Below are 13,526 nucleotides of genomic sequence, written 5' to 3' on the forward strand. Positions count from 1 at the left end.
ACAGTCGTTACCAGGGCTGGCGTGTACGAAGCGAAAGTGGGTGCCAACCAAGTGGGTGGGAGCCCACCGCGGGGACTGATTGCTTGACATTGAGATTTGTGGTGATCTTTCTTTCTTTATTTGGTGTTTAACGTCGTTTTCAACCACGAAGGTTTTATCGCGACGGGGAAAGGGGGGGGAGATGGGATAGAGCTACTTGTCAATTGTTTCTTGTTCACAAAAGCGCTAATCAAAAATTTGCTCCAGGGTCTTGCAACGTAGTACAATATATGACCTTACTGGGAGAATGCAAGTTTCCAGTACAAAGGACTTAACATTTCTTACTCCCTCTCCGCACCGAACTCTATGGGAGCAGACAAGACCTGGAAGCCACGACGTCATTCGTCTCGCAGACTAAACTGATGGTGTGACGGCGAACGCAAGAAGAAGAAGAAGAACATTTCTTACATACTGCTTGACTAAAATCTTTACAAAAATTGACTATATTCTATACAAGAAACACTTAACAAGGGTAAAAGGAGAAACAGAATCCGTTAGTCGCCTCTTACGACATGCTGGGGAGCATCGGGTAAATTCTTCCCCCTAACCCACAGGGGGGGGGGGGGGGGGGGGGTATTTGTGGTGATTTCAACGGCTTGTTCTCTCAGGTTTGGTTGGCACCCACTTTCGCTTCGTGCCCCTCACCCCTGGAGCCCATGCTCAGGACTGCATCTACATAATCCCAGACTGTACAATGAATTCTGAAGCTGTAGGTTCAGTACCATGAAGTATACAGAGCATCGGACATCAAAATAGCACCTACAGTTCTGAGTGTTTCTACAATACGGAATCTCATATACCTCTCATTCACTCCCTTTTAAGATGAAACTGTGCTGTAGTAAGACCAAAAGGACATCACACAATCTGTTATTTCATAATACAGTGGAACCCCTCTCTAAGATCCCCCTCTCTAAGAACTACCCCGCCACAACGACCCCTTTTTTTTTTAACCGATGTGTTTCCTTATATAGTTGTCACCAGTGTAGCGACCACCCCGCTCTAACGTCTAAGGACCGACCTAACAGCTTGTGCAACGACTTTGTCAGACAAAGCCAAGACTTTCAGTCAGCGTAACGCATCACTGACAAACCGGTTATAACCAGTTATAACCGTCTCGCGTAAGCAAAGGCACTAAACCGCTGAGAGGTGTGATGGTTGGGTGGGCTGAGTAAACATCACAAACCAATCATTGAGATCAAAGGCAGGTCCATTGTGATAGCTGGGTGGCCTTGTTAAAAGACACTGACCTTCTTCCCAGGGGTCATTGACCCAGTTTTAGCTACGAGAGGTGGTTCCCCTTTCATATCCAGACCTGTTTACCCCCATAAGTGTTTTGGAGTAATGCTCAGCCCCAAAAATAGTAATCCTGGCACAAAAATAGTAATCATCCAGCATTCGTCGCCAATTATAACGCACATGACAACTGTGTCTGCGAAACGCAATCATGCACATATATCCATCATTCACAAACAAAACACATCAGTCAGTTTTTGTGGTCATCATAATTTCAAAGAAGATCACATCAAAAGCACATGCATCACTGATTCTTTTTCTTTTGCTCGTAGTAGGCCTTTTTCAGTGTGTCAAGCGCTTCTCTACTGAACTTGCGCTTGCCGAATGAGTGAGGGCGAGACTTCACCACTAGAATAAGGCTCTCCAGCGTCTCATCAGACAGATCTCTGGTCAGTCCTGTGCTTTTTCACCCCATTATGCCATTGAAAAAAACAATGCCAAACATGTGAATTGATTAAAAAAAAAAAAATTTTTTACATTTATTTTTATTTATGAAAATCGTAGTCTTGACACGGATAGCGGAATGGCGTATTTTTTGCAGAAAATCGTAATAAATTACGCCAAAATCGTAAGGGTAAACAGGTCTGCATATCAACTCAACTCAACTCAAATTTTATTGGCTTCAATTTTCACATAGAAGAATTTGTCTTGCGCTTGGGATTAAGACATAGGCAGAAAGTAAGAGTATAACATATAAAAACAGCATTCATATCACATTTCATGTATCACACACAGTAATCACTAGTATAGGCCTAGGCCTACAGATATCACATTGTCCCTGTATCACACATGCAAATAAATAGTATCACATTTACCACGTATCACACACAATATATACATAACATAACATACAGCAAGTTTCCATCTCCCGCGCCCCCCCCCCCCCCCCCCCCCCCTCCCACACATACATATTCTCGCACATGCGTCGACTCCATACAAATGACATCATCAGTCCATTAACTAAAATGCACAATGAGAGAGGAAACACTTCCTGCACCCGGGTCAGTGACCGAGTTTAACCTATGGGGAGTTTAACCTATAGCCCGGTCTCTTTGATGTCTTGAGAGGAAACTTGGCCAGGGTACTGAGATCTGAGGGTAGTACAGTAGTACCTGCCATATCCGGTCACCCATTAGTCATTGCAAAGGTGACCGCAAATATCAGGTGGCCGTTCATTACAGGCCCCCTCCTCCTCCAAAAAACCCCCAAAAACACGATCAAGTTTTCATGAAGAAAAGAAAGCGATCATCCACGAGCCGCCGATTCATTGTCTCTGTTAGTTTTGCTTTCGTTTATACATCTTAATTATTTGCGTGTTTAACTCGATCGTCCTGGCTAAGCTATTGTTTCGTATGTTTCTATGTGTGTTGTTTGGATTATTATATATGTATTTGAGTGTCAGATAAACAAGTGTTTCAAACTCACATCAGCTGTGATCGATCCGGAAGTGACTGCCGTAAATGTACATGTATGCGCATGTCTGTATTTACAGTTTGCGCATGCGTAAGTATTCATGTCGTCTGCTCGTGCTGTGCCGTCTGTGCACACAACACACACACACACACACACACACACACACACACACCACAGGCGCTCGCCCGCGAAAGTGACAAGTGGCCGTTAAGTGGCCGCTCCTGTCGAGTAAGAGGGGCACCTTAGGGCAAAAATCAGTGACCGTTGACCGCGTCAGACAGGTTAACGGCCATTAAGAGTCAATTATAGAAGGAAAACTCATTAGTCATGGGAAAGCTGGCCGCTCCGGGTAGGTTCACGCCCACGAAAGGGCCGGAAATGGAAGGGACTACTGTACATGCATCAAAACTGGTGGACACCATCGACAATGTCAAACATGAAATCGAAGCAGTTTGCTTGAGGAAACGGTCGTCAGCAACTCAAACTTCTGTTTTCTTTTTTTAAGAAAATCTGAGGTGACTTTCTTTGTGGCCCCCTGACCCCGCCCCCTCCCTCTGTAAGGACCCCCCTCCATAAGGACCGATTTTTGTCAACATTTTCAAGGTCGCTAGAGAGGGGTTCCACTGTATTATACAATCTGCAACAATACTTACCAAAGACCAGAGATTCTGATGTTGCTTTGTCTTTGTGTAGCAAAGTCAAGTCCACAACCTGAAAGCCATCAAGCACTGAGAATAAACACATGGTAGATAAGAACAGATCACACCCCTCCAACATCAGCATTATGAAAACAAGAGGCGAAGCCATCAAGAAATCGACAAACAGTAACACAAACTCAATCACTCCGTCACACATACACACACACACACACACACACACACACACACACACACACACACACAGAGACAGACAGACAGAAAGAGCATAGGTGAAACTGTGCAAGAAAGCGAGACACTAGATCTAGATCTGTCTGTCTGCATGTAGCCTACTTACAGGGACACGACTGCCAACTAGTCAGTCTCGGCCCGCTCAAAATAATAATGACCGAGACTTTCAGTACTTCCTTCGCGTGACGTCTAACCCTCTTACGTCATAATGTGACGTCAATGTAATGTGACGTCTTCAAATGTTAGAGTTTCTACCACAGACATACACACGCACGTACGCACACACATACGCACGCACAGACAGACAAAGTTACGATCGCATAGGCTACACTTACATGAGCCAACAAGAACAGTTACACTTGTCTCTCATACACCTGTCATTCACATTTCTGCTAAACTTCTTCAAATGAGATTCTGACCTTGGAAGACAACCGCAAATGCCTCACTTTTTAGTACAGTGGAACCTCCCCCCATTTAACTCATTGTCTCCCAGGTACGGATATATCCGTACCCACACACATGGCTCTATCTGACCAGGTACGATATATCATCTCAGACACTTAGCTTCAGTCGTTTCCTGTAACGTCGATCTAACGCCTGCATTCCAGCGTGTTGATGCACAGTTTCTACACAGTTACTACAATTCTGAGTGACCTGCTGCAGCACAGCTGGTCTCGGCTAAAAAAAACCTTGGTCAACATAGGTGGGGTAGAAAGTGTTAAGACCTACAAATATCTGAGAAAATCAGGTGTTAAAAAGGAGGGGGTCTTAAAATGGGGATACATTCACAGACGGAAAGTCTGAGAAAACAAGGTCTTAAAAGGGGGGGGGGGGTCTTAAATTGGGGGTCTTAAAAGGGGGTTCCACTGTACCAGGTTTCTTGTGTACCTTTGTACATGAATGATAGCCTCAGCATTCAGAAGACAAAAAATGCCTACCATGTTGATCAGTTTGAATATCAGACTCATACAAAATGAAATAAAACCTAAATACTTCCTGCAGAAATGAAAACAGCTCCAGAAATTTTTTACATGAAGGCAGTGAACTTACTGAAGATTTATAGATGCACCCATGAGCAAATCCTCTTTCATAAGATGCCTTGTTGATTGTCATTGCATCCTCCATATCATAGCCCTGAAAGTACAAATACAACTTGAAAGCTGACAAAAACAGCGATACTGTGTTAGGAACATTTTTCGCCTCTTCAAACATGAATTAACATCATTCCCCGAAAGCGGCGTATGGCTGCCTGAATGGCGGGGTAAAAACGGTCATACATGTAAAAAACCCTCTCCTGCAAAAACATGAGTGAACGTGGGAGTTTCAGCCCATGAACAAAGAAGAAAAAGAAGAAGAAATTTACATTTAAAAAAAATGAACACGGAGGCAATGAAGTATGGTAAGCAAACATTACAGATTTTTATTTTTAGCTTAGCTTCGGATTGCTGGTTTTAGTATCCACATGAAAAAAAGGAGAGACGGACACATACAGACAGATAGACAGACAGTAAGTCAAGCAAGCAGGCAGACATATGAATCAACACAAAGCAAGGCAAATTGGCAGAGGCAGAAAATACTGACAGCATTTATAAACACTCCGACACAAAAATTATTAAAAATGATCACAGAAGAGGATGCTTACAGTGGCGGAAATCACTGCAACAACAGCATTGGTTCCCATTGGGTACTCGTCAATGTTGTACTTTTCATGGGCCTGTGGTCGTACAAGCGGTGTCTGGGGTGTGAGGATGCGGTACAGTTTGTTGTCAGCTCTGTGCTGGTATGCATGTAGGGGAGTCCCCATTGTCTGCTTACCCATCTGTGCCACATTGAAAATTAACGTCTGTATAAGTCACTTGGATTTTCCACATCAAACAAAATGTTATCAATTTGGATGAATAAAAGCATGTATATAACAACCTCTGGGGCGGGGATGTAGCTCAGTCGGTAGCGCGCTGGATTTGTATCCAGTTGGCTGCTGTCAGCGTGAGTTCGTCCCCACGTTCGGCGAGAGATTTATTTCTCTGAGTCAACTTTGTGTGCACTCTCCTCGGTGTCCGAACACCCCCGTGTGTACACGCAAGCACAAGACCAAGTGCGCTCAAAAAAGATCCTGTAATCCACGTCAGAGTTCGGTGGGTTATAGAAACACGAAAATACCCAGCATGCTTCCTCCGAAAACGGCGTATGGCTGCCTAAATGGCGGGGTAAAAATGGTCATACACGTAAAAGCCGTGGGAGTTTCAGCCGATGAACGAACAAACAAACAACCGCTGTTCTCCCTCCCCTCCACCACCCCAAAAGCAACTCCAGTTCATTTTAAACCTCAGAGAAAAATAATCAAAAGTAATCAAGTCGGATAAGCAAGGGTTGGAATTCAATGACATTTTTCATAACTAGAAAATTAGATACTTACAAGATTTTTTTCTGTTTTTACGTCATCGTTTGTTTTGATTCCATTACATGATTACTGAAGAAGGAGTTTTCACTCCGAAATATTTATTTCATTTTGGTGTTTGGGTGTTATTTCTTATTCTTATACTTACAAGATTTAACATAACAGAACTACAGACAAGATTTAACTTAACAGAACTACAGACAAGATTTAACATAACATAACAAAACTACAGCATACTTTCTTAGCCGCAATTATACATACTCATTGTCTCCTGACCAAAATGACCACAACAAAACGCTAGAATGCAAACAAAAAACAATGTAGTAACGTGTGCTTCTGATGTGTTACCTGACACTGGTACATGTTGCGAGGACTCTGATTGAAGTCAGAGAATGGTGTCAGGGTGGCGATAACACTCAGCATGCTCTGTTCTGATGGCTCCATGTGGGTTGTCACCTACAAGAAAAAAACATTCACCAAATTCACCAAAGTCAATTTTGCAACCCAAAAACGAAAACCGATTAAGACACAGCTCATGTAGCCATGAAGTTTTACTTCATCTGCAACTGCTCATGCTGTCAATAACTTCTTCTTCTTGTCGATCACTAGTCAATAACTTACAACATGCAGTTTATAAATCTGAAGCAGCGAGTCTCAACATGCACTTCTGCTTTTTTTCCTGCAGGTATTACAAAAGACACAAAATGCCCCATGGCCTGAAGACCTGTAACCTGTCCACGACAAATCCCACAGTGGTTATCTTTCTACTCTCGTACACCACTACTCTCAGTGTGACAGCAAAGCCCTATTATCCCGTTCTCACCCCCATCCGACTGGTGTGATTATCCCTACTACTCTCCTCAGCCCTTTCCTCTGCTCAACTGGTAACACAACCCCAGCCATAACCAGACCTGGGAACCCCAATTTTGCACTTGGGGTATTCTAAAAAAAACACCATTTGTGTCTTTTCAGAAAAATCAGTGCATTCCACACCGCATTTCAAAGATTCAAGCATGCTGCGCATTGCACTGATGTTTCAGCATGATGGAACAACGCAAATGACAGTGATTTTTGCGCTTTGTCCGGATCATCTACTCTCGTCTCATCACTTCTTAAAAGATTCAAAATGGCGCTAGTAACATGTTTATCACTAAACTGGGTTAATCGAGACTACTTGTCACGTGACGTGAAAAATGGACGAGTCAAAATACAACTGAACAGGTTTGAGATGTACTTGTGAAGAAAAGTAGTCTAGGATTTTTTTTCTTCACCGATCGTACTGATAATATTTTAGACAATCAAGAGTACAATATCGGCAAAATCGTTTGGGTTCTTAGATTTTCATAACCCTCACCCCAGGGTGAATTTCTTCCGCACAGACAGCGATGTCCAAGTAGACTTGCTCAAAAGTGCCGAGCATCTCCGTCTTGTTGAGCTGGAGATTGAGCACAGGCCGCACCATGCGAGCGAGTGTGGAGAAGAGGTAGAGCCCTGGGTACTGGCTGGCCACCTCCGTCTTGGGAACCAGGCAAATCTCCAGCACCGAAGGAATCTGTGTTCAGCAACAAGTTTTAAGACTTTTGAGATGGTAGAATTTAAATGCTTGTGATAAATTTCAATCCTGTTTCACTGCCATTTTCTTTACTGAATAAGTAAAGTGTTACATAATGTTAAATTCCACTGTTATGTAACATTATACAGTGGAACCCCCCTTTCAAGTCCCCCCAATTTAAGACTCCCTCGTTTCTAAGACCTTGTTTTCTCAGACTTTGTGTATATAACAGTAAAATGACCCCTATTTTAAGACTCCCTTCTTTTTAAGACTCGATTTTCTCTCATTTTTGGAGGTCTTAAAAGGGGGGTTCCACTGTATATACTTATTTCGCACCACATAATCAACACACCTGATGCAGACCCAACACTTTGAGAGCTCTGAGCTGATTGGTGGCGTCCACAGCGATGTCGTCCGGAAAGTAGCCGACAAGTCGTCCGTCCAGCAGCACAGGGTAGCAATGGGACATGACAATAGGTAGCGGCAATCCTGTAGGACACATACCTAGCGTCTGCAGCTGCTCCACAATTGGGTCTGTAGCACATGGTGTGTTCACTGCCTGCAGCAGTCAGACAATAGAGACTGTCAATAATAATTTATTAGGGCTACTGAGCCTTATATTATATAAATCTAAAAAAAACAAGTCGCGTAAGGCGAAAATACAATATTTAGTCAAGTAGCTGTGGAACTCACAGAATGAAAGTGAACGCAATGTAATTTTTCAGCAAGACCGTATACTCGTAGCATCGTCAGTCCACCGCTCATGGCAAAGGCAGTGAAATTGACAAGAAGAGCGGGGTAGTAGTTGCGCTAAGAAGGATAGCACGCTTTTCTGTACCTCTCTTTGTTTTAACTTTCTGAGCGTGTTTTTAATCCAAACATATCATATCTATATGTTTTTGGAATCAGGAACCGACAAGGAATAAGATGAAAGTGTTTTTAAATTGATTTGGACAATTTAATTTTGATAATAAATTTTATATATTTAATTTTCAGAGCTTGTTTTTAATCCGAATATAACATATTTATATGTTTTTGGAATCAGCAAATAATGGAGAATAAGATAAACGTAAATTTGGATCGTTTTATAAATTTTTATTTTTTTTTTACAATTTTCAGATTTTTAATGACCAAAGTCATTAATTAATTTTTAAGCCACCAAGCTGAAATGCAATACCGAACCGCGGGCTTCGTCGAAGATTACTTGACCAAAATTTCAACCAATTTGGTTGAAAAATGAGGGCGTGACAGTGCCGCCTCAACTTTCACGAAAAGCCGGATATGACGTCATCAAAGACATTTATCAAAAAAATGAAAAAAACGTTCGGGGATTTCATACCCAGGAACTCTCATGTCAAATTTCATAAAGATCGGTCCAGTAGTTTAGTCTGAATCGCTCTACACACACACACAGACAGACAGACAGACAGACACACACACACACACACACACACATACACCACGACCCTCGTCTCGATTCCCCCCTCTACGTTAAAATATTTAGTCAAAACTTGACTAAATATAAAAAGACAAATTTCAAAGTTAGGCCACATAATATTTTTACACCACTTTGAAAAAGTGAGTGTATAGTATAAAACCTGTACAGTGACAATTTTGCCACCAAAGTTCTGCAAACAAGCTAGAGTTTTAGCACAATTTTACTTCCTGATGACATGTACACTTTATGCAAACCTGTGCAAGTAAATGGTAACATGTAACCAGGCAACAGCTCAGATGATTCAAGGAGAAAATAAGAGGCCAAAAAGGAAGAGTGCAAAAAAGGATTGATGTATTACCTGGCAATCGGCTGACATGTGGTTGAGCAATCCACACGGAGTCCCATCTGGAGTGTGTACAGGGCACAGGAATCCTTAAACAAGCAACATATATGTTCGTTACTCCTCAACATTGACTTCACACTTTGCTGTAACTGAGGACTAAAAACACTGGTATGAGTTTACCTAGCCACGAAAATACCAATCAGATAAGCTAAGGAACTTAATCTGCAATCCTGGTTTCATCTAAACGGCAATTTTGAATTCTTTTTGGAAAATCAGAGGTAGAAGCCAGTGAAGTTGACATACCCTACGTCCCCTGCAGTAGTCTTGTTCTTCATCCTGTCTCACCTGCTCCACTCCCATTCATACCCTCCTCTTTCCATTACTCTCTGCTACACCTCGTTAACACCTGTAAAGAAACTTAATTACACCAAAATCACAAACCAGCACACCAAACATGCAACCGGACATACCCCAAGCTTCTGGAAGCAGCTTCCTGACAGCAGTGGTTCTCATCTGTGCAAAGAATGCTCCTCTGTGTACGCAGCGGAAGTGAGACAGGAAGCGATAAAAGTTGAGTTTGTCGGCAATCACGCTAAGGCCAGCAGCCTGCATGAGGCCTAATGCTGAGCGTGAGTTGAGGTTTCCTGTAGCCAGCAAGTACTCCAGTGGGCGAGTTAAGCTGGCGGTGTACTTGCAGGGGTCTGTGAAAGCAGCTGGAAATAAGGAAGGAAAAGCATTGGGCCAAACAAAAATATATGCTGGTTTAAGGTAACCCGACCAACCTTTATTTCCTTAAATTTTTTTTCATTTCCAAAAGAAAAAACAAAAATTTGGTATATTTTGCGAACCATAAGGAGACTAAGGGAAGTAACCTTTAGAATTGACTGAATTATGAATTTTTTTTTAAAAGCCGACCTACCGACCCAATCCTTTAGGTCACGTTACCCAAATTCAACATATATTTTTGGGGGGCCTTAAAAAAATATGATTAATCCAGCTCTATTTCAACATTTATAAGCAAGGATTTTACCTGATGTGCTGATAAACAAACACTGACATACACACATACAAACAGAGGCATGGCATAGCCATTTCACAAGGGTTTGTATGTGTTGGGGGTGGGGGTGGGATGCAGGAAGAGCAATGACTGTTGGTGCTCTCAAACAAAGACACAGACAAAGGGAGAATACACCAGCCCACTGTTCTATCCCTTTCTCTTGACAAATAAACTGGAACATCAAAGCTGTTAATAATCAGCTTGAACATCAATTTACAGAATCTTTCTCTACGTGGCTTACCTACAAACGTTGGTTAATAAAGAGCTTCCCTCTACAGCTTGGTTTAAACAAAATTTTCTTCAGAATTCTTCGCATGAAAGGCACAGTGCAGCTCACAGCCTTCGTTTTGCGTTTTTGTTGCAGCTGAGTGCATTTACAGTTCAAAAATCCTCCTATGGTAGTAAAACAAACCCAAAACTACCCAACGACGAAATCTGTGAAGCTCGACAGTTTCTTGTTCACGCGAGTGCATAAATTAACCTAGTTATTACGTTGGTGTTTGGTCGGAGTTCGATTCATCTGAGTGATTCCGGCCTTCATTTTGTTTTACACAAACTCATGATGACGTCTGACATAGTTTGCTTAGTGACGTGTCTTTTTGTGCATGATGTGGTGATCTACCCGATCTAAATTTAGATCCAAAAATAGGTCAAGACCAGCCGGGTCCGAGTACGAAATTAATTCGTAAAAAAAAATCGCAGTTCTTGACTCTTTGGGTGCAAGTCAATGAAACTTGGTAGTTCTTCTAACGGATAGCTGCCTGAGGTATGACTAAAAGCCCCAGGGGCTCCGTGCACCTGGATTTGACAAGTTCAGTACCATTAAACAATTCAAAACATACAACTAGGACACGCACCGTCAAGCAAATGTTTATATTACGTGACCAGAACAATACTACATTACACACATTTTCATAATGGTGGACATAACAAAAATAAACCAGAAGAACAAATCTCTCTACAGCTTCTGTCTACAAAAACTGTCATGACAACTACAGTCCCTCAAAAAAGTTGGTCTACATGCTACTGTACTATACACACACAGACACAACCCTTAGTGTGATACCATACAATGATTGCCCTTGAGCATCCAAACCCTACCTGCGTTCAGTACGGTCTGAGGCTTGTTCTTGATGACCTTGTCCAGACCCATTTTGATGCCGTACAGCCACCCCTCCGCCTTTTCCTGATAACCAAAAAAAATATATGTGACCCTCCACCACGAAATGAGTCGCATGTCACCTCGCGCGGTTCTGCGCTAGGCTTAATATAAGTCCGGGGAGTGTCTGGTAACAGTGTGAGGGTCACCTTAGTCACAGGCGTATAACTCAAACAGTTTTCGCTCTTTTCTAAAACGGTTTTCACCACTAGATAGAGCATACAAAACTCTTTAGGAAAATGTAAAAATATGAAAATCATGCAAAGGTGACATGCGACTCATTCCGTGGTGGAGGGTCACATATACAGAGGAACACTCCCCTTTGGAGAGCTCCAACAAACTGAGAAAATCACGTCTGAAAGGTGAGGGATGCTTAAATATGGATGTAAAACTAGAGACGGGCGCAGTGGCGTGGTGGTAAGACGTCGGCCTCCTAATCGGGAGGTCGTGAGTTCGAATCCCGGTTGCTGCCGCCTGGTGGGTTAAGAGTGGAGATTTTTCCGATCTCCCAGGTCAACTTCTGTGCAGACTTGCTAGTGACTTAACCCCCTTCGTGTGTATACGCAAGCACAAGACCAAGTGCGCACGAAAAAGATCCTGTAATCCATGTCAGAGTTCGGTGGGTTATAGAAACACGAAAATACCCAGCATGCCTCCCCCGAAATCGGCGTATGCTGCCTGAATGGTGGGGTAAAAACGGTCATAAAGGTAAAACTCCACTCGTGCTAAAAACATGAGTGAACGTGGGAGTCTGAGCCCATGAACGAAGAAGAAGAAGAAGAAGATGTAAAACTAGTGACACTATGAAGACAATGTCAAAGAAAATGAGGTCTTGTGGAAGAAGGCGTCTTACAATGGAGGGTCTCAAAACAGAGGTTCCACTGTATTAGCATAACTTTCTCCTAACATCCATCAACACAACAATCACAACATCACTTTATTACATGTGCAAAACCGAGTTCATTTTCATGAGGTAACAATTGAGTACTAATAATCAATTGTTTCGTATCAGCCAGTCAGCTACGGTGGCAGGCAGAGGATAGAGCAAACAGATGGACACCAGCAATGTCTTACGCTGTGTACTGAAAATATACAAAGAATGAAAAGTGGAGATACCCACAATTTACATTTACATACAGCAATGCCAGGAACGAAGGCTTCTTCAATGACAGGGTACCTCCTCTTTTTCATTTTTCTACTAACATGTCTAAAGCACACCTACAATGAAAGAAGTCAGGACATTTTAGGCTGGGGTACAAGGCTGTCCTTTCGTCACAGGTACCACAGTATTGTGAATCGACCATGCTTCCTTGAGCTAAGGTCAAGAAAAAACCAACTCAAGGTTTCTGATGCCTCGACCGACCCCCTGTTTTCCTCCCAACCCAAGAACATTTTTTGTCCCTTTAAAAAAAATAAAAATTAAGAATTGAAACTGACAACACTGGATATTGCAGACTTGACAAGAAAAGTTACTCTTCTCCGACATCCAGAGGACACAGCTCACACAATTTCTAACCAGTTAAGAGCCACATTCGCCTGCGTAAATACAAAACAAACTTCAATCCCCCCTCCTCCCCCAAAAAAGTCACCGACCGTCCATTCCTAATTTTGTTGGCCTTGTCATTGAAAACAAACTTTTGTTGTTGTTGGCCTAATGGCATATTTCAAAATGTAAGAGATGCAAATAATTGCTTGTTGATGAGATAGTTCACAGTGAATCACCTTCAGCAGCATCAGCAGAAGATGTCCACTGAGCAGCAGTTCCTGGTTCATGGGGTTGTCTGCACTCTCCTCCGCACATTCCCCCTTGGCAAAGCTCAGCAGTTTCTTCGTCATGTACCTGTGCAGGTCAAAAGGGTAGAAAGGCACAGGTATGACAAGAAATTTAAAAAAAACCTAAAAACTAAATAAACTATGAAAACAGCTGTTGAGATATTTGGAGAAAGA

General features: G+C 42.4%; 1 protein-coding gene across 1 annotated transcript in view; it reads right to left on the reverse strand.

The window, feature by feature from the left end:
- The window catches only part of LOC138982938 (DNA-directed RNA polymerase I subunit RPA2-like), a 34,178-nt gene that overhangs the window by 7,907 nt on the left and 12,745 nt on the right, over positions 1-13,526 (reverse strand). Inside the window, exons 13-22 of the mRNA XM_070356333.1 lie at positions 13,302-13,419; positions 11,522-11,606; positions 9,834-10,076; positions 9,379-9,452; positions 7,935-8,141; positions 7,385-7,582; positions 6,379-6,486; positions 5,275-5,451; positions 4,683-4,766; positions 3,399-3,456 (exon numbers count right to left, since the gene is read on the reverse strand). Of these exons, the coding sequence (XP_070212434.1) occupies positions 3,399-3,456; positions 4,683-4,766; positions 5,275-5,451; positions 6,379-6,486; positions 7,385-7,582; positions 7,935-8,141; positions 9,379-9,452; positions 9,834-10,076; positions 11,522-11,606; positions 13,302-13,419 (1,352 nt within the window). The remainder of the gene's footprint in view (positions 1-3,398; positions 3,457-4,682; positions 4,767-5,274; positions 5,452-6,378; positions 6,487-7,384; positions 7,583-7,934; positions 8,142-9,378; positions 9,453-9,833; positions 10,077-11,521; positions 11,607-13,301; positions 13,420-13,526) is intronic.

This window comes from Littorina saxatilis, linkage group LG12, assembly GCF_037325665.1.
Source record: "Littorina saxatilis isolate snail1 linkage group LG12, US_GU_Lsax_2.0, whole genome shotgun sequence".
In the NCBI taxonomy this organism is placed as follows: Eukaryota; Metazoa; Mollusca; class Gastropoda; order Littorinimorpha; family Littorinidae; genus Littorina; species Littorina saxatilis.